Source organism: Stegodyphus dumicola, chromosome 2, assembly GCF_044657685.1.
Source record: "Stegodyphus dumicola isolate Sdum_Otavi_A_Nest chromosome 2, ASM4465768v1".
Taxonomy (NCBI): domain Eukaryota; kingdom Metazoa; phylum Arthropoda; class Arachnida; order Araneae; family Eresidae; genus Stegodyphus; species Stegodyphus dumicola.
The window spans coordinates 203,315,695-203,341,459 of NC_140769.1; the positions used below are offsets into that span (position 1 = coordinate 203,315,695).

The 25,765-nt window shown below is 30.5% G+C and overlaps 2 protein-coding genes across 3 annotated transcripts in view; one reads left to right on the forward strand and one right to left on the reverse strand.

Annotated features, from left to right (window-relative positions):
* The window catches only part of PolQ (DNA polymerase theta), a 123,888-nt gene extending 111,541 nt beyond the window's left edge, over positions 1-12,347 (forward strand). The window contains exons 24-26 of the mRNA XM_085810254.1: positions 1,641-1,752; positions 1,835-2,095; positions 3,649-12,347. Of these exons, the coding sequence (XP_085666380.1) occupies positions 1,641-1,752; positions 1,835-2,095; positions 3,649-3,884 (609 nt within the window). The 3' untranslated portion in view covers positions 3,885-12,347. The remainder of the gene's footprint in view (positions 1-1,640; positions 1,753-1,834; positions 2,096-3,648) is intronic.
* Positions 12,348-20,512: 8,165 nt separating this feature from the next.
* LOC118185886 (uncharacterized) overlaps positions 20,513-25,765 on the reverse strand; it is a 112,673-nt gene continuing 107,420 nt past the window's right edge. For both annotated transcript variants that reach the window (XM_085811647.1, XM_085811646.1), the window contains exon 19: positions 20,513-20,674. In XM_085811647.1, the coding sequence (XP_085667773.1) occupies positions 20,592-20,674 (83 nt within the window). In that variant the 3' untranslated portion in view covers positions 20,513-20,591. The remainder of the gene's footprint in view (positions 20,675-25,765) is intronic.

A 25,765-nucleotide genomic window follows, 5' to 3' on the forward strand; every position in this document is an offset into this window, starting at 1 on the left:
AACTGGAAGTTGATCTGTGAGCACTATCCTTATCTTCAGGGCAGATGTTTTTATTTTATTTGGCTTATAATTTCTTACCAAATGTAGTTTTCATCTTGATGTACTCCGTCTCTGATATGATTAAAATCAAATTCCTCGTCATTACAATTTGCTTCCGATAGCGAAGAAAGTGACACAAAGGTTATTAAAAATGAAAAAAGGGTTTACAATTGGGTGCCCCTTGTTTTTGGCGATTCTTTTTTGATGCCAAGATTGGCGCCAGGAGGGCACAATTTCAAAATGGCCACTACACAAAACCATAATAAAAAGTCAAAGAATTGCACAAACTCTGTGTCCATGTACACATCGATCTGTTTTCACTTAAAAAAACATCCCAGAATAGTACAAACTAGGCATTGCTCACAGCTTTAAATTTGTCCATGTATACATCAATCTGTTTTCATTTAAAAGAAGTCAGAAAGCTAAAACAAAGTTAAAACTATCATGGTAACCAGAAATGAGGTTTCATTGCCAAAATTTGTTAAAAAATTTATCGCTAATTGAAGAGGCACCCAATTTTACACTAGAGCCCGAAAAAATTTCGATTGACAAATTCGTCAGTATTCTCGACACAGCAATTATAGGACTTGAACAGCGGAACTTTGTAATTGAACAAGAAATTATGTCTGTTTATAGAATTAAAGAGAAAGTATTATCACATAAAACGAAGCAACTTACATTGAAAGAAATGTTTAATAAAGTAAACAAATAAATATCAAGTTTTTTTTTTTTTTTTCCCTTGTAAATTTTGATACTCTTTAGATCATAATTGTTCTTTATTTCATAAATTATGGTTTCATATTTTTAATTTTATAATTTCTGCATGCCATCTTACCAGATTTAAACTGATTATCTATAATCCAGAAAAATCGATAATCCGGAATCACCGAAGTCCCGATGAGTCCGGATTAACGACTTTCGACTGTATTGAATTAAATTAGATATTTGCCAAATTTAAATGCTCATCTGGCATGCTTTTCTTCAATCTAATGTTGTTTATTGTTGAAATTTAGATGTAAAATTCAGCATTAGAACTTAATTCTCAAATTCCATATTGAGAAGGAACTGTTAGAACTGATCTGTTTAATAATTTTAAATAAATGGCAATCAGTTTTACTCTGGATTATTATTCCATTCATTCTGTAGATGAAACTTATTATTCTGTGTAATATCATTGAAAAAATGGTACTCATGTACTTCAATTTTCAATTTCAGTTCAAGATATGCCTCAATTTTGGTGCCTTTTTTGCTTCTTTATTCTTGAAACTGGTGTTTTTTCAGTATCATTCTGTTGATAATTTTAGACAATGTATAATTAAATTCTTCTCAAACTGAAAACTCTAAATCAGTTTTTCTTTTTTGTCTGCACATATGCATAATTCTAAGTTAAGTAATGTGGAAGTTGGAAGAATTATTTTATTACAGTTTAAATAATATTATTAGTATTCTGTTCAGCTCGTTTTTGGGGAATTAATTTTTTCTTTTGAAAGTATGTTATCTACAAATTCTCAAAAATTTGAATTTTTTATGCACTGTGAAATAAATATTTTTTAATTCACATATCACAGATAATCTAAATAGTCCTGTATATATTTATGTAGATTTGCTATGGTATGGTATATGGGATGAGTGTGAAAGCTTTGTCTCATCAACTAAAAACTGGAGAAGATTATGCTTTTATATTCTTAGAATCTTTCAAGAATTCATATCCTGGTAAAATATTTTACTATGATAATTTTTTCTATTTTAGATTAAGATTTTTGCTGAACATTAAATCTGATTCATTTAATTTTAGGCCTTACCAATTATTTAAAAATAATAGTGGAGAAATGCCAAAAAAATGGTTATGTGACAACTCTGAATCATCGACGTCGTTATTTGCCTTTGATAAGAAGTAAAATAAAGAATGAAAGGGCCCATGCTGAACGTCAAGCTATTAATACAACAATTCAAGGTTCAGCTGCGGACATTATAAAAGCAGCGATGGTTCAGATTGAAAATGATCTACATAATGTATTTGCTAGAGCATCAACTCCCTATTCACTAAGCACAAAAGGTCAGTTTCTGACATTGATATTTTAATTTTTATTCTTACCATTTCTGTGTTTTTAATGTTTGCTTCATAGTTATTTTTATCATCAGAGCTAACTAATGCACAAATTAACATATGGATAATGAAATCTTTTTATTTGTGCACATTGTTATACTCCAAAATACTTGAAATACCAAGCTTTTATTCGATATTGCTTTTAATTTGTGCTTTCGTGTTAGATAAATTGCCACTTCTGGATGATGAGATTTTAGACCTTTTGTATGTTTTATATCATCCTTTACTAATTATATGCAACACGCACATGCACACATTCATTTTGTTAAAAAAATTATGGACCATCAACTGTTTTCAGTTCAGTATATGTTCTGTGTAACTAGTGATTCAAATTTTTGTTCAAACTTCAGTTGAAAGAGAGTTTTTAAGAGAGTAAAAGATTTTAAGAGAGTTTCCCCATCATAGTTGAATTAAATTATTCTGCATTTGATAATATTATAAATCTAAAGCAGAAAAGTTACCTTAAGAAGTTTTACTATCAGTTTTTTTTTTTTTTTTACATTTACACAACATGCTTATACTTTTGAAATTAATTTAAACTGGTACAAGAGAGCAAGGATAGTAAAGCTTTGTATTGCAGTTAATTTATGTGCATATATATAAAGGAAAATCATCTTCAATTAAATTAAAATCTCCAAACAATATCTTAATTTTTTATTCGAAAATGTGCGTCACAGCTATAAATTTTCTAAAGCTGTACTAAAGATCAGAAATTTTTATTGAAAAGAGTGTTCACTGCACAAAATCCAATCTTACGTCCATGAAAGGAATCTGAATAATCTTAATGAATATGAAGGAAAAAAATGAAATGTAGAAGATAGTTGAAAACTTGATACGCATATAAAAGGCAATGTGTTAGTTGCAAATTCTACAAAGTTTTGTAAATGATCCACATAATCTTTGCTGCATGCCAACCTACACAACGAAGAAAACATTTTTCAGGGATAAGAATAAAATTATGTCCACTAGTCAAATATGTTATTCTGCTGTTTAAAACATATAGAGGGGTTATAAAGATATTGCCTTATTTTTTTACTTAAAGGTGTTATATGCTTAATGTAGCCTTAATCTGAAAGCTGTCTTTATTTAATTCCTTTCTAAAAACTGAACCTTAGGTCTACAACCAACTTTTTTAAGTATATTTGGTTTCTTTCTATGGAATTCATTTGCAATTTCTTTCAATTATCATGTATTTAAATGGATGATTTTGTAATATTTAAAAAGGTATCATAAGCAGTACAATGGTAGCAAAGCATAGAAATAACTGTTGGTAGAATGATCAATAAAATATGGTTATCAGGAGCAAGTGTTTTTAATCTTATGTTATTATTTAGTGATAGTTTATTTAACTATTTCTTTAAGAAAGTTTTGCTCAAACATGTTTTTTAGGTTTATTATTTGGAATGTTAAACATATGTTCATTTTTTATTTTGATCTTAATATCTGTGCACTGTTTTCTAAATTGTTTTATATAATTGTTCCCTTCTTCCCTTTTGTTTCAGATTCAGTTTGCAATATAGACAGGAAACCATTTGTAGGAGCTTGCTTAGTTCTACAGTTACATGATGAGCTAATATATGAAGTTAATAAAAAAGACGTAGAAAAAGTTGTACAAATAATTAAAAATGCCATGGAAGAAACTACAAAGCTTTCTGTAAAACTGCCTGTAAAAATTCATCTTGGTTTGTCTTGGGGCTGTATGAAAGAAATTTCAGATTATTCAGAATTTTTAAGCTGACAAATTTCTTCTTATTTCAGCTTTTAATATTTATAAAAAACCTGTACATACTTTAATGAATTTAGTGAATAATTTAATGAATTTTTAATAATTTTTTACTTTATTTTTTTGTGTGTATATAAATGTATATGTGTATACTTGCATTCATAAATATTCACATAGAAATTTGACTTTTGGAATATTATTTTTGGATTAAAATATAAATGTATACATCCTTTTATAGATTATTAATTCATGACTATCTTATGGTAAAAAGATAAATCGGTACTTACGTATTATCGCAACCAGGTTGGCACGATTTGTAAGTTTGAGTAAAAAAAGTATGAATAGAAAGAAAATGTACATTTATTAATTACAGATAATTTTTAATACAGTTTTTTATATTATTTTGTTTTAAAATATAAAATAGCAATTAAACCCTTCCGGTTTCAAATTTGAATAAGTTGCAGAATTATTTTTTCGGCGGAAATCTTTTGGATATTGCTTTTAGCACTGATTGAAAACCGTCTTCACCATTAACAGCTTGAGCTTGGCACCGTATAAATTCGATAAGGTATGAGTGAAGATGATGATGGGCTTGTGAAGATGATGCCTCTCTTTTTTTTGTCGCGCCATTTGGCTGAGCCCCACATGCGCTCTACATGTTTTGTGTGAACGCCCGTGTTGGGATCCACAAAGTTATATTTGTGATTAACAGTTCCATGCAGAAATCCAGCATTTTCGAACTCACTTGTATTGTATCCTTTCCAGCAATCCGAATAAATGATGCTTCCTTCCTTGATATTTTCGCATATTTTTTCCATGAGGGTAACGGCGCTTCTGTTAGGTACAGTAACCAAAAAAGTCTCTTTCTTTTCTCGGCTAATTCCACTGAAAACACATTGCTGTGGTAGTACACGCCCCATAACACGTAGGGTTGCCATAAGTAGAGTCACCAAATTTGGCGATTTATGCGAATTTTGGCCTGGTTGCATTAATACGTAAGTACTGATAAATCAGTATATATATGGACTATGAAGATATATAGGATATCATAGGTATAATACTCCCAGTTTTTAATTTTTAGCCTTTACTAATAAAAGTGTTTTTTAGCAGTAAAATTAAACTGTGCAAATAAAATCTGCACATTTTAATTTTCATTATTAAATTAGTGAAGCTTAAATTGTGCAAATTTCATTCCCCCATTCCTAATTACCTTCAGGATAATTTTTTTTATTAAATTTTGAAATGATGAATGAAAAATATGCAGTGTCTTCATCGGAATTCAAAATGTAGACCTTCTGATTTCACCACAAAAATGCAAGGGCAAGGAAGTTTTGAACCTATTCACTAAATCTTGGTGGTGATGAATTAGCATCCAACACACTTTAGTTTGCACTACTACAGAGCGATTAAAAAAAAAAAAAAAAAATTTTTTTTTTTAGAGGCAGGAGACTTAAAAAATATGCAGTGGGTCTCTCATTAAAAAGCTTAAAAAATTAAAACATTAAAAAATATGCATACTCGCTGGGATTTGAACTCTGGACCTTCTGATTACTAGTTGGTTGTGCTTCCAATTACACCATGAAGGCACATGGTAAAAAGGGCAAAAGTATCTTACAAATATATGGTACATTACTAAGTTTATCTACACAATAGTTTGTACATTAATTATTAATTTTATTGTTGCCATGTTTAAAAGGACTTTGATAAACTGAAGCTTTCCTTCCTTGCCATGTTTAAAAGGACTTTGATAAACTGAAGCTTTCCTTCCTTACTCAGAATTTTCTCAGTGTAAAAATGTAAGGAAATTAGCCAAAGAACATAAAAGTTAGAATATTAAATTAATATATTATATGTCAGAATCATAATATAAATTGTTGAATAAACGAAATCATGCATTATAAAGCGAATTTAAATCAATTTTGAGTGGTGCCACCATGCAGATGAAAACTCACATATTTCAATGTTGGTAGCTGTAGGACGTAAATAGTATGGAGTACAAAGGACATAAAAGAGTCTAATAAGTTATTATAGTATAAAATGAAATTATTTATTTTAACATGTTTGATAGCCACGTATATTTGCCCATGGCACCAACACGTGGCACGTGGTTTGCCCATGGCACCAACACGAATTGTTTATTGTGCGATGTATATTATAGAAATATTATGTACAGAAGATAAGGTGAGTTATATAATTGTGTTTAATGCATTTTTCGTGGTGGGGGGTCAGTGATGACACTTGAGACGCTGCAGACCATTTTTGTGATTTATTATTCTTCAAAACATTATAGTAACAATAATATTATTGAAAAATTTATCAATATTGATATTTACTTTAATTATGTATTTTTATCACTGGTCACCGTGGCCCCCTGGTACTGTATGCAAGTCGAATGCCGACCCTGGTGACCCCCATGGTGGTCAACATGTTAATAGCTTATTTCTGCTTCATAAGAATTAAAAAAAAGTTTAAGCTTTAGCAATTGTGAATTTTACGATTATATCATTAATGGAAAAATCAGCAAAGATAATAGCATATTACGATAGATAATATTTAATATATTTTTGTATCATAAATTATTAATTTATTAATATCAGGCATGAAAATTTGCATAATCTTAAATGGACATGCAGAAATTTTAAAAGTTCATTAGATAAAAAAGTTATGTTGTTTCATTGCTATTAGTGATTTAACAAGAAAGATAACTTTTCTTTAATTTTTTAAGTTCCCCCTCCCCCCAAAAAAATGTTTACTTTAAAAAAAATTAAATCTTGTCGAGTATTTATTTGTTTTATGCAATAATTGCAAAAAATATGATTTTGTACGTAAAACAGCATGCTGTCAGGATACTATGGTGCCTAAGAACTGCACAGTAGAAGTAATATGGTAGATTAAACAAACAATCAAGCATACTAGCTTATTTCAAATTTTTCACATTAGCCAGTGTAGAAATAAAACTTGATTTTCAACACAGAAGCGGGAAAGCATAGCAATTAGACAAAGTAATCTGATAGCTATAAAAATATTAATGGATGATCTGTATTACATCTTTCCTAAATCCTAGTTCTTGCATTTCTTTCTACTGAATTCAGCAACTCAAATTAAAACACCATTATCACCATCCCTAAATATTCCAGTATGCTTACTGTTTTTTTTTTTTTTTTTTTTTTTTTTTTTTAATATTGTAATGGAAAACTTCAAAGAGCATTTTAAATTCTATTTATGGGGATTGTATAGTTATCATACCATTTTTCTTCAGATTTTAAATGTTATCTGGTATGATTTGATAAAATTTTTGAACATCTTTCAATACTTCAAGTTTTTTTCGTGTAAATTAATCATAATTGCTTTTTTGCTCTATGCCATTTTAAATGATAAAAAAGTTCCAGATCAACATTCTATTTTCATAAAGCTCAGAATACCTGTAATATTACATTGAAATTAAATCAACCACGCTGTTAAGGCTGCTGTTGTATTTATTAAATTTTTGTACATCCCCTGAAGACTGAAGTTGTTCCTTTCCATTAAATTTTTTTCTTCTTCGGGAGAAGGATTTTATCCAAGTCTGCACCATTTATTTTTAATATAAGTATCACAAGCAAGTCATCTATCACAAATACTGCACACATGATAGTTTGAGGTGATAAAATTTATGATAACCATGTGGCATCAGATTTATTAGGAAGATATAAAAGATAATGAAACCAAATGCATTGACCCCCCCTATGGGGGGAATGCACATTGTCATTGTGCAGTTGGAGAGTTTTGGTCAAAATTTTTTAAAAACATATATTTGGTTAAGTGTAGTAAAAAAAAAACCTTTGCTCGGAATGACTGCTTATCCATAGTTCTGAAAATGTAGAATAAAAATAGAAGTTTTCATGTCTGAAGGAAAAGTCAAACATGAAGTGAAATTTTTGACAGATAAATCTTATTTATACAATGATTTGCGAATATGAATAACAAAAGGAGAAAAATATGGTTTATGTGATAAGTTTAACCCTCTGAGCATTACAGGTTTAGCCCTAAAATTTCAAAGTTCCTCAAAATGTCGTGAATAAGTGGTATTGTCTTGATTTTAATTAAAAAATGACTCTCTCATTTTGTACCTTGATTCATTATCTTTCAATATACATCCAAACCGAAATCAGATACACTAAAAGCTAGGAGAAATTTTCATTTATAATGAATATAGAAGGCAGCTTTCTATACGGAATTTTCTGGCCGTAACGCTGAGAGAGAAAAAGCTGATGAGAATTACTGTATATGGGCAAAATGAATTGAAAATGACCTTAGGATTCTTAATATATGAAGTGTCAGAGAAGTAGATGAGCAATTGAAGATCTGAAATGGTAATAAAACAATAGCAAGAAATGTAATTAGTGATGGGCAACTTCGGTACATTCTTGTACGCGGTATGAGAGTAACGGGTACAGACAAGTACCCGGTACCAAATACCCGTTACTCAACCGTTACTTTGAAAAGTACTGAAAACCGATTTCAAGTAACGAAATACTGGAGTAATGATTTGCTGTACCGTAGTACCCTAGTAACGATTTGCTGTACCGTAGTACCCTAGTAACGGTTTGCTGTACTGTAGTAACGATTTGGAGTACCGAAGTACCCTAGTAACGATTTGGAGTACCAAAGTACCCTAGTAACAATTTGGAGTACCGAAGTGCCCTAGTAACGATTTGGAGTACCAAAATACGCAGCTAACGATTTTGCGCACTGAAGGAACTCTGCCCCGTCACCACGTGTTTGATTTTATCTGTACGGAGTAAGATTTTGAATGTCAGAAAACATGTCAACTACGGAAGTGTCTGAGGAGCAGACCATTCATGGACACAAGGAGCGCATATCACCATTTCGCAAATACAACCAGATACTACTGTCCTCGTACCAAAACCGAAGTGAGCTGAACCCTCATCAATCCTCCAGTAACGAATACCGAGAAGAGGCGCATATTTTCGTTACAAAGTAACGAATACCGAAAAGCACCCGTTTCGGTACAGAAGTAACGAATACCGAAAAGTATCCGTTTCGGTACAAAAGTAACGAATACCGAAAAGTGCCCGTTTCGATACAGAAGTAACGAATACCAAAAAGTACCCGTTTCGGTACAGAAGTAACGAATACCGAAAAGTACCCATTTCGCTACAGAGTAACAAATACTGAAAAGTACCGATTTTGGTATTGAAGTAACAGGTACTTGAATGTACCGATTTTCAGTACCCATTACAAAATACCCGGTTCGGTAGTACTGACTCATCACTAAATCTAATGTCTTAATCTATGACAGCTCCAGAAGCTATAAAGTATGCCTATGAAAGAAATGCAAAGTAACTATGGGAAAAAATAAAATATGAAACAGTGGAAAACAAAATATCTATGTTAAGTATACCAGGTTGTTCAATAAGTTCACGGAACGGAAAAGAAGAAACCAATTTTTATTCGTAAAAATGACTTTATTTTTCAACGTAGTTTCCCTCAACTTCAATACACTTATTCCAATGGTCTTCTAATTTATGGATCCCGTGACTGTAGTGGTTTTTCGGCAGCTCTGCAAAATATCCCTCCACAGCAGCTATTACCTCTTTGAAGAAAATCGTTTTCCTTGGAGATATTGTTTTAGGTGTGGGAAGAGCCAGAAGTCGGAGGGAGCTAAATCTGGCGAATAGGCTGGATGTTGCAACAATTCGTACTTCAATTCAGTTATTTTAGCAATGGTTTTTTGAGCTATGTGCGCAGGTGCATTATCTTGGTGGAAAATGATTTTCTTCTTCTGTAATCCGGGTCTTCTTTCACGAATTTTTTCGTCTAATTGATTCAAAAGGTTACAATAATAATCCGAATTAATTGTTTTCCCAGTTTGAAGGTAATCTATAAACAAAATTCCTTTCACATCCCAAAAAACTGATGCTAACACTTTCTTGGCTGATTTTTGCACACGAACTCACTTCGCCGCCGAAGAGCCGGGTTCACACCACTCCTTAACTAAATATCTATCTTCTGTAAAATTGAAAAAGTACTTTCTTAAAATATTAACATAACTGTCTGATAAAAATTAAGTCTTTGGACAAAAATAAGGAGGGGGGTGATGGTATTTGTTTGTAAAAGACTAATGTAGTTTTTCAATATTTAACAACATAGATATTATTTATTTATAAAAAATTAACTGAGCTTCTCAAATTTAGCATCAATTGATAATAATGTTGTTTTTGAGATGTTTTGGTATTGGTAAATGTTTTTTAATAAAATTCTTTTGTGTGTGTTAGGTCTTTTATTTCTTTTATTTTATTTTATTCTTTTGTTCTTATATATATATATGTGTAAGATATAACAAAATATGATAGCTGTTTCAAAAAAATAATTGATGATCTCAAAATTAACATTCTAAATTTGGTAATCTGCCCCTAAATTCATGTCTTCTCACATGTTCCAGACTTTTATATCTTATGTAACGTTTTAATGCAGATGCCTATTGTCCAATAAAATTAATTGTAAACCAGAACTGTGAACTGAAACTTTTCCGACTCCCACCCTTCTTCCTCTGAAGTTCTATGATACTTTGCCCTTTTTTCGCATAGCTATCCTGCTGGCAAGACGCTTTTCATTAATGCTGCTGCCGCTTACTTGCTTAAAATGACGTCGTACTTCAAAATGGGAGTTATTCTATTCAAATATTATTAAGAAATATCTTGTCTGAAAAAGGATTATTTGATATGCATAGAAAAAATAAAGATTGTGATTTTTCAAGATATGTTGTGCTAAATTACGTCATCATGCTTTCCACTCTGCCACCTTTAAGCCACTACGGTCTTCTCGGTCATATATACAGTATCGTAAGCTGTTGAGAGTTCCACTGCTTTCATCTACGCATTTGAAATCATTACATATATATTAGCCCAAAAAGCTATAATTTCGTTTTGGCATTTTGCATTGAACACTCTAAATGTCGGTTCATTTTTCAAATTGTTGCCGCCAAATTTTATTGCCCTGTGTTACATTTAAAGAAATTAAATAATGAAGAATCTGCATAAATGTATGTATGTTTCTCACATTGTGATAAAACAAGGGTACTTAGAGTCATCAAATTTTGAATAATGTATTCTTCCACTGAATATAGGCATTTGGAAGCCCTAATTTGGTATTTGGAATTTGTTTTATTGCTGATTTCATATTTTTAAAACTTTAACGAATTTTTTATTAACAAACTCAACGATTTCAAAGCGAGCAATGGCAAAACGGGGGGGGGGGGACTTTTTTGTCTCCAACGCGTGAAACTGTGTATCAGAAATTCTAAAGATATGCTCATTTTCAAATTATTTTGTGATATTGCTGTTGAATTGAATTTTATGGTTTAAGAGCAAAGAACACTTAATAAATAAAGTTAACACACAAAAGGTTAAAAAAAGGTCCCTTTGTGTGTAATGTAAAATCTGAAAGCTTTCTGTTTTTTTTTTTTTTTTTTTTTTTAATGTAGTTTTGAGAATACTTGACATTTAGATATTGTACTTTAGAAAATAGCAACAAATCTTATATAGAATGTTATTATATGACTGTAGAATATCACTATATTGTGGAATATTGTCACTATCGAAATCAGATATCATACCATGATGTCTATCATCAAAAGACAGATAGGGGTGAATAATTTAATATTATAATCATTAATTAATAATAACTTTAATAAAGGCTATGAAAAGTTTAATTTAATGCACTTCTGTCTGTATCTGCAATGTTGTATGTTTTATTTAGTATAGTAGCAAAAAAACTATTATTTCCATAGACAGAAAACAAGACATAGTGCAAATCATAAATATTGATATTTTCTGTAATTTTTAAATCATTAACTATAAATGTAACTTGTCATCTTTATACATCATAATTTATTAAATGAGCATTAATCATATTAAATATTTAAGTAACATTTGTTAATACGAAAGCTTCTTAACTATTGTTTGCCATCTATTATTTTAAACTATCACATGGTTATTTTATATTAATTGTATATTATTAATAAATTTAATTAAAAAATTCTATAATTATTATGTATTTTGCTACTATGTTGTTTGTAGTGTAATCATGCATTAGGTTTTGTGTGTTTATTTTACCTTGGTTTCAAACAAGCAAACAGAAAGTGCTGCACTGCACATATATTTAAACTTATATAACCTTGCAAACAAACTATATTGCATCAAAACTTAGTAACTCTTACATATAGACGCTGTTGCATAACTTTCAAATTTTTTCAATTTATTTTTATATAGAGACATTCAGATTTAATGAATGAATTTAATTTCTATATTTCATTAAACATAGCATATGTAACTAACTATGTTAAAATGTTTTATGTATCATTATGCATACTACATCTAAATACAATTAGTTCATAATTTAAATAATTTATGAATACTTAATTAATATAAGATTACAAATTTTAATTTTGTTAAAACTGTATATGTTGTCCATGAATGTGAGGAATGTCTAAATTATTTTTATATAATTCTTGTAATAATCGATTATAAAACTATGTTTTATCTCATTTATTAATTCATTTTCTCAATTTAAAAATTATAAAAAAGTGTATTTTAATTATTTTATTATTATTATGCAAAATATGCAGTTACATTTTATTTTCTGCTTTTGAAATTATTATAAAGTAAAGAATTTTTAAAGTCATTATAAGTAAAAAATGTTATTAATTCTATGCAAAAGGTCATTATTTGTACTGATCTTGTAACAAAGTTCATTTTCAAATAAGATGTTTAACATATTTGGATACCCTTACAAAGTAAACTATTGTATGCAAATATCAATTGAATACAGTTATTTGTTTGATTTCTGAAGAATGAATAGATATATGTAATCCTAAAAGATTAGTTTTTATTCTGCACATAAAAGTACATTATACAATACTATTATTATTCTGGCATTATACTTGACAATTAGCATAGCTTAGTTTTTATTTATTTATTTAAATTTACTTAGTGAATAGCTACACTTAAAAAAATCAAACTGATTTAACTTGGATTTTTATAAAGAAGATATAATTTGTAAGCAGAGTAAAACATCACAGTATAAAATATTCTATACTTTCTCAGAACAACTGAGAATATTATTTTTCTCTTTACCATTTTTTCACAGCTACATATTTCTTGAAAAATAGTGATTAAGTATATTTGGAAATAACCTTCAACCTTTAACAGGGTTCGTAGCAGTCCTCATAAGTCCTTATATTTGAAAATAAAATATAAAGGCCCTTATAGGTGCTTAATTTTTCTTTAAAGCCCCCCCTTTTTTTGTTTTTAGTGCTTATTTTTTGCTTTTAGTGCTTTTTTTTTTAAATAAACGCGCTATTTTTCCCCCGTACCAAACCCGAAACTAAATAAACAACTTTTCTTCCTAATATGGAATGTCAGATGGTGAGTCATACCGTCACCACCGGTGGTGAGGGTCATACTCCCGGAAATAGCTTTTCCCCCTTTCTCTGCATTAACATAACCTTTGGTGTGCACGAAGAGTACAGACAGGTGCCCGTCGTTCTATTGGTCAAAGAATTGCGAAAGCAGTAGAAAATTCCGCTACATTCGGCATTCTTTTCCTCCCACCCAAATACTACGCACATTTGAATTTCTATCAAGATCTTAAAAATTTGCATTCTCGTTCTGCTTGGTCAGTTCATATTCGTGTTTATTATGATCGTTATGCTTATATTATGAGCATATGTATGAATGTTTATAATAACATAGTTGCAGTAACTGCTGAAGTATAGTAAAGTTCCAAAAATGGTTGTGTTTTAACACTGATTAGCTTTCTAAGGAATAATATTCGGAATGGCTTAAATAAAGGGAAAGTAATCGAATAGTCAAAATAATTTAATTTTTTTTTGGCCAATATATTATACAGCACGAAGGTTGGGAGGTCTCCCCTTTCTCCGCAAAATCTTGAATATTGAAACTGTTACAGTTCGCTGCAAAACAAGCAACAGACTTTTTTTTTTTTTGTTACTTTCCAATCTGGATTGAATAGGACTAAAAGTTCTGTGGTCTACCAACCCAAGCGAAGAATGATTCTATTCCGGAAATTTAACGCCGTCTGTTGAAAATTAGAATGAAAAACACCCCAGTTATTTAGTTCTTTATTCTCCCAATACTGGCAGTTGTTGATTCCGATTGGGTAATATCACGTAGGGAAGAATTACGGCGCACGTATTGCACAATAACGTTTGCGATATTTTACAGAGATAATTAATTTGTTGTTCAGTCCGAGATTTGTTTATGAACACTTAAAAGAGTTTTACTGTGCCTGCTAAGCAGAATATTTTTTAGTTCCGTTGGTTTATTTTTATATGATGCACACATTGAAATGTCAAAAGCATTTATTTAGCGGAAAAATCTAAAGAGCGGCTACAGTCTACCCCCTGCTCTTTCAAGTTATGCTCGACTGTCCGAATATTCGCCAATTTCCAAGTATGCGGGTTAGTTAAGCTTTTACTGTTAAAGATGACTGCATGAAGCAAATTTCTGTCTTCTGATTTCAGAAATGTTCCTCTTTTTTACTTAAATTACTTTGCTTGCAATATCTGTTAAGAGAAAACTGATATACAATGAAAATTTAGAAAATGTTCAGAATTTAGATTTAAATTATTTAAATATCAATATGAGTGGAAAAAATAAATTTTATTTATTATTAGGTTCCAAACAAATACAATAAATATGCCTTATTATTTATTTTCTCTATTTTGAACTGAAATTTCATCATTAAATCTTGTAATATAGTTTAGTTCTTCATAGTTTTTTTTCTCTCTCATTGTAAACTAGATCTGTAAATTGAACTATTATTTAAAATTAAAAACAAAAACACAAAAAAGTAATTATTTTCCATGGTTGAGGTAATTTTTATTCTCTCTTAATAAGTACTTCATTTCTCATATTTTACATTACAAGTCTAATTTTTAAGGTTATGCAGTTGTGTATGATGTAATTAGACAGGTGCTTATTTTTTTTCTTAAAATGTGCTTGAAAAGTGCTTATAGGTGCTTATTTTTTTAACTAAAATGTGGCTATGAACCCTGTTTAAAACCTTAAGTTTTCTTTAACCATACTGACAACTGCAAAACACTATGTCGTGTTAAAAATCAGGCAATGTAAATTTACCATTCTTTGTATGAAGACAGTTTTTTGAACCATATCAGCCATATTTGTAGAGCAAAAAATCATTAAATCATCTATTGATGGAGCTCAAAAAATATATTAAACCATTTTAAAAATATTCTGTAATTAAAAAAAATCATTGATGTGCATACTATTCATGAGATTAGGCAATCAAGAGTTACATGATAAGTTTGTGAAGTGAGATCATTATTTTTATCAGCCTATTTTGCATGCTTATCACAAAATGGCTAAACAATCACATTTGATTTATTTTCTACTGTATCAGAAGTTTACATAAATGTGTTTTAAATTTATTAAATATATCTGCTAAAGAAATAGTCATTTTCTTCTACAAAGATGAATTGGATGCATTTAAAGAATAATTAAAAAAATTTTATGACACATATTTAAATAAATCAAAGCTATTTTGATGTATAGTGTAAAAGAAAATGACATTGTTAAAATTACTGTTATTCAGATTTCAAATTATTTTGTATTTGGAGTCATATATGTATTTTATGTATATTTACATATAATACATCTTTCATACTAATGTTTTGATAAAATAATAGTGTAGGTTTCGTACCTGAATCGCCACAACTATATTCATAACCAGTTAGCAATCTTACTTAGATTTTGTGCACAAAATAATTTTTGGATGTTTTCTATGTAGAATTTAAAAGAATATATTGAAAAAATTAACAATTCATACAAATCAAAGTTATGCTATGTTATCAAATTATATGCGATGGTATCAATTAAAGCGATGCTATGTTATATAAATAAAGCAAAAGCAATTAAACTGAGGCAAAGTCTACAAAAAACAAGTAAAGATGCAATCAGTTTTTCTGACAAAATAGCAGAATTACTTATATAGACAACCTTTAAGACAGTACAGCTATGGCTAATAATTTAAAATAGAATACCGAATAATTTTCATTACTTTACTTGCATTTCATTTATAAGAATTTTGTGATCGTTTCTGTCTTATTATGTTTTGTAAAACTTAGCATTTTACACTTTTTCCTTCTAATGTTAGTAATTGATTTGACTTAGTTCCAGATTATTCTTGCTTTTTATATTTGTAGCAATTTATTTACACGTTCCTCTCTCTCATTAAAAACACATTTTTTTAAAAAATAAGCAATAATTCAATTTTTTGTTTTGAATTATTCTGTAAGCTGTACTTTTGTGTAGGAAGAAGCTTTTAACATATTTTTAAAATATTGAAAAATTCCTTTAACTTTTACTTAATGTACTATCATGCACTAAATTTGTATAAAGAGATGTCATATGTATATGTTAAAAAATATTGTACCTATAACATTCATATAAATCTATTACAGTCAAAAGTCAGACCGGATTGTCGATTTTTCCGGATTATAGATCATCACTTTAAATCTGGTAAGATGGCATGCAGAAATTATAAAATTAAAAATATGAAACCGTAATTTATGAAATAAAGAACAATTATGATCTAAAGGGTATCAAAATTTACCAAAAAAAAAAAAAAAAAAAAAAAAAAAAAAAAAGCAGCTTAATATTTATTTGTTTACTTTATTAAACATTTCTTTCAATGTAAGTTGTTTAAGTAGCTTCATTTTTTATGTGATAATACATTCTCTTTAATTCTATAAACAGACATAATTTCTTGTTCAGTTACAAAGTTCCGCTGTTCAAGTCTTATAATTGCTGTGTCGAGAATACCGACTAATTTGTCAATCGAAATTTTTTCGTTTTCAATAACCTCTGTGACTTTCTTCGCTATCGGAAGCGAATTATAATGACAAGAAATTTGATTTAAATCATATCAAAGACGGAGTACATCGAGATGAAATATTACATTTAGTAAGGAATTATAAGCCAAATAAAATAAAAACATCTGCCCTGAAGATAAGGATAGTGCTGACAGATCAACTTCCAATTCATTGCGCACCGCGACAAAGTTTAGATAAACAAAGGATATGCCTTTATCCATTTTTTACAGCAATTCCACTTTTTGTGTAATGGACTTCGAAACATACTTTCGCTTTGTAGATCCTTTACATATTAGTAAATATATATCAGAAATTCTATTTGACATAATCAAAAGTTCAAGCTTACTTTTATAAAACTGCTCTAACAGTCTGCAAAAAATAATAAGCCGAATCCAATTCGAAGATTAAGGAACAACGCAATCTGCAATATTAACTGAATTAGATAATTTTAGCTTAGCTTATACTGTCCGTTATACATTAAACGCGCATTTGTAAACGTATTTTGCGCACACGCATATTCGCAGCCGTAAAGGTCTTACACGCATGCGTCAACGCGACGCATTCGCAGAAATTTTGTAGCTTTGAGGTCCAAATTAACGACTTTTGACTGTATTTTTAATGTGATTATAAAACTGAATGCTGTGAATGAATAAACTGCTGTGAACATAAAACTGAATAATGAATTTCCCTATGATGTATTTAAATATAAAATTATACTTTTTAAATGCAGTATTTTTATTTATTTCTTAAAAACTACAAAATTTTATTTCCATATATTGCTTATAATTAATAAAGATTTTTATATATATTTGTGCTATTTTTAACAAAATTTTATTTTTAAAACCCATATGGATCAGAATTAATTTTAGATCAACAGTTCTAACAATATTGTGAATATTGGACATCTTGCTTTAGCAAAGAATTCCAAGGCAAAAATGTTTGTTCATGATTTATCAACAGTCTCCACAAACTATGAAATCTTGAATTCTAATTAAGAAACTGTCTAGTTTAACAACTTTTTCAGAATTTTAGAAATATGTTGATAAATCTTTGAATATAACATCACTGGTCTTAGTAACTTACGTATTTTCTGTTTAAGCTGCAATATACGAGGTGTTTTCATAAAGATACGTCACAAACAGCAGGAAAGGGAATGTTCTGGTGAGTGCATTTGAGACACTGACTGTAACACCTTGAACCTTTTGCTCTTCCTCTTACTTATTTGTTATTTCTATGTGAGTGTTGTTTGAATAGCATATGTGTAAAATGGCTGCATCAATTCAGAATCCTGCCAAAACAGAGTGCATTCTGTCATATCTTTTTTTGATGCTAAAGTTCAGCATCCAGGAGATTCTCAAAGAAATTATTTCCATCTATAGCAACATTATGAATTAACAAATACGAGGGCTATCCAGAAAGTAGATTACGTTTTGGAATAAAAAAATAAACAAAGTATAGGAAACAAATTTTATTATATACAGATGAAAGCCACACTCAAATACTACTTTTCTACATAGTCACCATACAAATTAAGGCATTTATCGTAGCGATGTACGAGCTTGGAAATTCCTTCGTCGAAAAATTCGGCCGCCTGCGCCTTCAACCACTTCGTTACCTCTTCTTGCAGCTGTGCGTCGTCATCAAAACGCATTGATTGCAATTTCGTTTCACAGTTCACATGTTTCACCCATGTTTCGTCACCAGTAACGATGCGATCGAGTAAAGAGTCACCATCCTTATGGTAAGCGTCCAAAAAGTACAACGCTGCAGCCATTCGCTGATTTTTGTGGTCCTCTGTCAAGATTTTTGGAATCCATCTTGCACAAAACTTGTGGTAACCAAGCTTTTCGCTGATGATTTCGTGCAACAAACTTCGCGAAATTTGTGGAAAACTCAAAGAAAGTTCCGTTATTGTGAAATTTCGATTTTCACGGACTTTAGCATCGACTTTTCCGAGAAGTTCGGCGGTCACTATGCTGGGTCTCCCACTTCGATCTTCATCGTGAACATTGGTTCGGCCATTTTGAAATCTTATGACCCACTGACGCACTCCACCTTCAGTGATAATGTTGTCCCCATACACTTCACGAAGCTGCCGATAGATTTCTATCCGTTTACAGTTTTTTGCAGTCAGAAACCTTATTACTGAGCGCACCTCGCAGCTCGCGGGATTTTCAATTAACGCAGACATTTCAAACCATCACAGTATCTGAACGGAGCACAGCATGAACCTCTCACTAGCACGGCTAGATGCAGACTGAGCTGCGCAACGCTCTGACCCCAAGATGGCCGCGCTAGCCCCGCCCCTAGCGGACACAGACGGAAACGTAATCTACTTCCTGGATGGCCCTCGTACATTGTGCTTTCTGTAGAGGTACAGACAATGTTGATGACAAACACAGAACAGGAAGGCCATCTATGCTCTTCTTAAAAGAATAGACGAAGCTGTTCAAGCAAACAGCCATCTTTTATTGAAAGCATTGCATAAAATTATACCAAAAATGTCTATGACAACTCTCTATGAGACTGTGACTTTAGGGTAAAGGAAATTATATGTACGCTGGGTACTGAGTATGTTAACGGAAGACTACAAAAAGGATGAGCTTTCCACTCAACTTCCTCATACACTATGGAGAAGCAACTGAAAAATTTCTCAATCATGTTGTTAGTTGTTTTTCTTTTTGCTGGTGACAAGACTGGTTTTTTACTCGTTTATAACCTTGCACCAGAATCCAAGCAACAGTCAATGCAATGGCACCATACAAATTTCCTGAAAGCCAAGAACTTCAAAATTTTAAATTTCAAGGGGAAAAAGCCTTCTATTGTCTGAGTAGGACATTGAGATGGCTTGAATTGTCAGTTCAAAATAAACATATTGGAGTATGCTGACAATTGGAGTCTGCTTGATTCATGACAGTGCTCATTCTTCAGATAAGGCTTTAAACGAAAGCACTACTCAAAAGTTTCAAGTGGGAAGTCTGCCATACAGCCTAGAATTCATACCCAGCAACTTCCATTTATTCTTTTACCTGAAGAAAAACATCTTGCATGAAAAAACTTGATGACAAACATGATGATGAGATCAAAACTGGGGTTAAAATGTGGTTTCGACAGCAGGTGGTAAACTTCTGTGACCATGGACTACAAAAGTTTGTCCAGTACTTAACAAATGCTTAGACAATAATAGCAATCATGGCAAAACATAAGGCATGTGATGGACATTTCATCAATTAGTTTTTTTAGTAAGCATGAGACATTGTATTTTTACTTTTTGAGAATACTTTGTACATAAAATGTTTTGTGAAATATAAAGTAATTGACACACTCCAAAGCAAGTACAATGAAACCTTTCATGGCAATCTCCTGTAGAAAGTAATGACTTTTTCTTAGAATATAAAGAAACAATGGTATTGAATATAACTTTTTTTTGGTCCTTGAAATTAGTGGTTTTCTACATGAATTCATTCAAAAGAAAATAACTTTTTTTGCTAAATTATTTATCTTTCAGAATCTCTCATATCTTTCCCCCCCCTTCTATAACAGGACTATACAAAAAGCATTGTGAAATAGTAGTGAGGGGAGATTGACTAAAAAATGAATTATTTGAGATTTAAAGTTACTTTTTATGTTTCTCACCATGATAAAAATTAATTTGAAGTTTAAATATTCTTAAACTGCTTTTCATCCTTAAAATTTTAGTGCAGAAGCATTTCACTGAAATCTAAAATAATTTAATACATAAAATAATTGCATTTTTATTATTTTTGATAATATAGAATATTCTACATAAAATCTGTGTAATGAAATTACTGTTGTTTACACTGTAATTCTCCCATTTCATCCAAAACGACTTCTGCTTCTTTTGCAACAGACTGCTTGGTTTTGGCATCTGAAACAATAAGAAAAGAAAAAGGTTTGTTTACTTTTGCAAAGTGTTAAATGTTAGACATGCATGTTGTACTGAGTTTTAATAAAATCTAATAAATGTAAAAATTGTGAATTAAGTTTGTTGTAAAGATAACCATCTTTATAATATTACTCCACAATATTGATAAACATGGAAAAATTTGATTCTTTATACATTTGCAAAATTCTTCTAAATAGCTATTTTAAGAATTTTCTTATAGCTAATCAAATGTTTCTTTAGCATATAAATAATTAAATGTTTATCTTAATAAAATATAATATGCAGTATTAATGTCTTATATATGTAAGTAAATATATACACTGCGCAAAAAAAGGGGGGACAGTTCTATATCTCTCATTCTACTGGGCCGATTGACTAAATTCAACCTGCATTTTTCATGTCTCGAAAGCGCGACTTAGGATATGTATCGGAATTATATATAGCATTGTTTCTAATATGGGTATTTTGACACAAAAATCGAACTTTTCCTGAAATATCAGTTTTGGACATGCCAATTTTTTTCCATATTTCGATTCTAATTTCAAATTTTGCCTACATATTAAATTTTGTAAAATTTAGTACGAAATTTACGGAGAAATAAAAAAGTTATCTTTGTGCCAAAAATGGTGAACTCCTTAATTTACAGCAATCTATTTTCCTTTCCTTTTTTGTAGACGAGAAGAAAAAAATCATCGTTCATACTTTCAAATAATTTTAACAAAGTGTGTTAACATTTGGCGTTATTATTGCTCACAACAAATATGCCAAATTTCAAATCATGCCAAAAGGTAAATTCATGCATATCTTAGAAAATTTGAATAAAAAACTAATTTTTTGTAGGTATGCCTAGAAATTCATTTACTTTAAGATGGTGTTAAAATTTTTATAGGTTAAGATGATGTTAAAATTTGTTTATAATACAAAATTTTTCCCGAAAAATTTATAAAAATTATTTTTAAATATAAATCAAAAATGGGCAAATTTTAAATAGGAAAGGAAGAATCAAATAAGTTTAATAAAAAAAGAGATATGAATAAATATATACCAAATTCAATTACCAGTGATCTAAAACTTTGAGAGCTAATTTCTTAAAAATTACTTGTGCTATTTTTACAAAACTTGGCAGTTTGGCATAATATGAGTTGTAGAATCGAAATATGAAAAAAGAAATTGGTATGTCATTTCAGAAAAAATTTTAGAACAATGCTATATATAAATCCAATATGTATCCCAAGTCGTGCTTTCAAGACATGAGAAATGAAAGTTGAATTTCGTCAATCAGGAGATAATAGAACTGTCTTCCCCACACACACACAGTGTACATACATTCTTATAAAATTACAAGCAATATTATTTGAAATCTCAAAATATTACACAAAAGTTTCTATTCTGTATTTTGTAAATTACAGTATATGTGTATACTGTCTCAGCTTACTAATACTTGTCATCTCCTTGAAACAGCCCCAATAGCTAAGTGGTTAAGTCTGCTGAATGCTGGGAGTTTGAACCCAGGCAAATGGGCTATTTTCATGGCTCTCTTTATGTGTAACGTGAATATGAACCATTCTCCCTCAGAAAGTCATTCATGAAGGCATCCCTCCTGCTAGGCAGATAGCTCTTGGCTTATTCAGTTAAGCTAACATCCTTGAAACACACTTTGACTGTGTCATGTGGCTTAGCTCACCTTTCAAAAATACCAAAATAACCAGGTCATAAACCACTAATGTCATTTCAAATCATTGTGTATTACAATATCTGTATAAAGTATAATAAATATAATAGCTCAAGTACCCAGTGTTGGCCGAGCTTTATGCAGAATGAGAAACATTTATTCAGGAGGATGGGGTTGTGGTGGTTTTTCAGTTAGTGGCAGTAGTTTTTCACTTCTTGTTTTGGTTCAAGGTGAATTATACAAAATTTTACCAAGCTTCAATAAAACTGTAAAACAGTGCCGTACTAACATGGCACTAGGCAACGGTTTTAGCACTGTGCAAAAAATACACAACTAGTACTTGCTTTGGTTATATCTTTTCCCCCCTTTCTTTCTTTGTCTTTTTTTTGGGGGGGATCACCATCTACTTTGGCTGATTTTTTTTCACCATTTTCAAAATATTCACAAAAACCTTATAGAGAGCAAATTTTGCTTTAAGCGTTCTGTACTGTTCTGGAAAGCTCTGCACTGTTTAAAAGAGTAGGCAAACACAGTGTCATCTAATGGTATTAGTGAGAAACAATGGCATTGTGATTTAAAAAATGAAACTGCATAGAAATAGTTATTTTTTTTTTCCTAAAAACAACAATTAAAAATTCCTTTCTTAGCATTTATGACTTCTACTGATAGCCAGAACCTCACAACAACAGTGTGTATACAAAATGGGTATTGTAAGTAAACTGCTCTAAGTGTGGACCCCATGAGGTGATTTTTCGAAATACTATGTAGCAATTAGCCACCAGCAATCTTCCTCTTGTTTTGAAGGTCCCATTCGCAAAATTTCATTCGGAACAGGATAAAACTAGATTTGTTTCAGTTATGCATACACAAAGAAACAGACACTCTTCTTTATATCTATAGATGATTTTTATGAATCCAGTCAGTATAATTTTACAAGTCAAACTAGATATTAATAATAATTGAAATGATTTTATAATAAATAATTTTAAATTTGAATGGAATGTTAAATATTTATGCATTGCTGAATGACAAAAAATAAAAATACTTTTATTCCACCAATGGCAACACAATTCTTTTAAAGTGCTGACTTTGTTTATTAAATTTGAAAGAGAACTGTATTGCAAGTGGCAACACACTTGTTTTATATTGCTGAGTTTTCTGATTTCTGTGTAGTTTTTTTATGTCACACATAACATCTGGCTTTTCTATGTCTTCCTTACTGCTTTTCAAGCTACTTTTGTTTAAGCTCACATCATCAACTATAGTTGAAATAAAAGATTTTATGTCAGCATTGATGTCTTCAGTACACAAGTTTTCCTTGATTTCTAAATGTTTTTGCATTTGGGCACTGCTACTCATTTTGATCATTTCAAACAATTTATTTTCATCAGTAGTATTTTCACTGAGAGCATTATAAACTAGGAAGTTCAAAGCCTGCTTTCTTAAAAGCACTGAAAACTTTGTGATATCTTTGTTATCCACTGAATGGCATATTGTCCCATTTTGCAAAACGATCAATGTCTCAATAAGCAGCTTGACAAAAAACATGCCATAAAAAAAAAATTCTGTAATGAATCTTAAAGCTTCTAATTATAGTTTGGTCTAAAGGCTGTCATAACGATGTTGTGTTAGATGGTAAAAACACCAATTTCACTGATTTTCGTTTTACATTCGGTGGGTGGGTTGGCAAATTATCAAAAAACAGCAGTCTTCCTATTTTTTCTAGATATTATTTAATCAAGAGCAATCAACCATTCTGACATTATGCTTTACATCATACAAATCTTTTTATTGTGATGCTAATGGATCAATAAAGCTTTTGGATTGATGTGTTTAAATCATTGTTTTTTTGGCCTTTCCTATTACAACTGAGTGCTCAAACTCTCCTTTCATGTTACAACAAAGTAACAACATAAGACATTTCCTTATAGCTTTTACTGCCAGAGCACTTTTCCCTTTAAAACATAGTTTCCTTAGGCAAAATTCAATAAAATAATACAGTTTCATCTGCACCATAGATGTTTTTAGCTTTATAGCTTTCACAAATATTATTTAGCTTTTTTATTCAGTCTGTTACATGTTGCATATCTATGGATATAATCTTCACCACAAATATCACTAAAAGTAATGCTGTCTTAACTCAAATGGTTGATTAGACAGCTAATCAGCCATTTGATGCTTTGAAGTTCTGTAGGTCTAGACTTTCCAAAACTTCTTTTGTCTTTTCTTGCAATAATACTCCATTTACAGGAATAGTGTTTGCTTTTACAAAGAAAACTTATTGAACAATATCAATTTCACATGCTTCAGTTTTTCTAATTTTATAGTCTTGGATTGTTAATTTGGATTAGTAATGCAATATTTTTATTTCTTCTCTATCTTTTAGAACATGACTTACTTGTTTTTTACTCATTCTAAATTTTTGCATGAAATCTCTTAAACTAAGCTTTTTAGTTTCTGCTAGATGAATTAAGTCAGTTTTTTGTTTTAATGTTAATATTTTCCTGTTTGAAGCCATGTTAGATAACATATATCAAAGGATTGCAGAAGTTCAAAACTACACTTCTTTTGCTTCCCAGTCCTAGTAAGAATGATAGAAGTTTTCACTGTATTCACATTGTAAGACCCGTGGGCCTTGGCAGCAGGTCCAGTCATCTTACCTTATCTTTTCATTGGTCTCTGTCTCGAATTGCCTTACAACTTGCTAATACTATTTTCTTTCTTGCTGAGAATTGTAGCAAGAATAACTGGATTTTGAATTTTGTGAATGTGAAATATCCTTTTGATTGCACCACAATTTGCTTTTTCTCAATGTATTGTTCCGCTTTTCCCTATTGAAAAGCAGTTTTTAAAAAGAGAGGAATTAACTATTGATTTTATTGTTCCTTTATAACACTGAGGACAAACTTGCCTTTGAAACCTCAAAAGATTAATAAAGAGTATCTCAATTTTTATTTATTTCTCTACCTCTGTCTAATTTTTGAAACTTTTTTTCAGTGTCTCTTAATAAGAGGTAAATATATCAAGGTCCCTCTTCAATGGGACTGGGATCAACAGAATTGTCCTTTAAATAGAGGTGTCTCTTACAAAAGGTACTACTGCATATATATATGTATCAAATAGAATCCATTGAATAGAATATTTCAGCTGTGTATTTTTTGTTGCTAGGACTGCTACATTGTCAAAATGGCTTCCCCGCAGAAAAAGACACAATGTATTGTGTGGCTTGCAACAAAATCACCAGTAACTGTACAGCAAATGTTACAGGCATGTTATAGAAAGGCATCACCTAGTGTGAAGTTAATTAAGTCATGAAGTCCAAATTTTTAACTATAGGGAAGGCAAGGTAGAGTGATATTTTACATGTGCTACCAGGGATACACATATGAAATTTATTATAG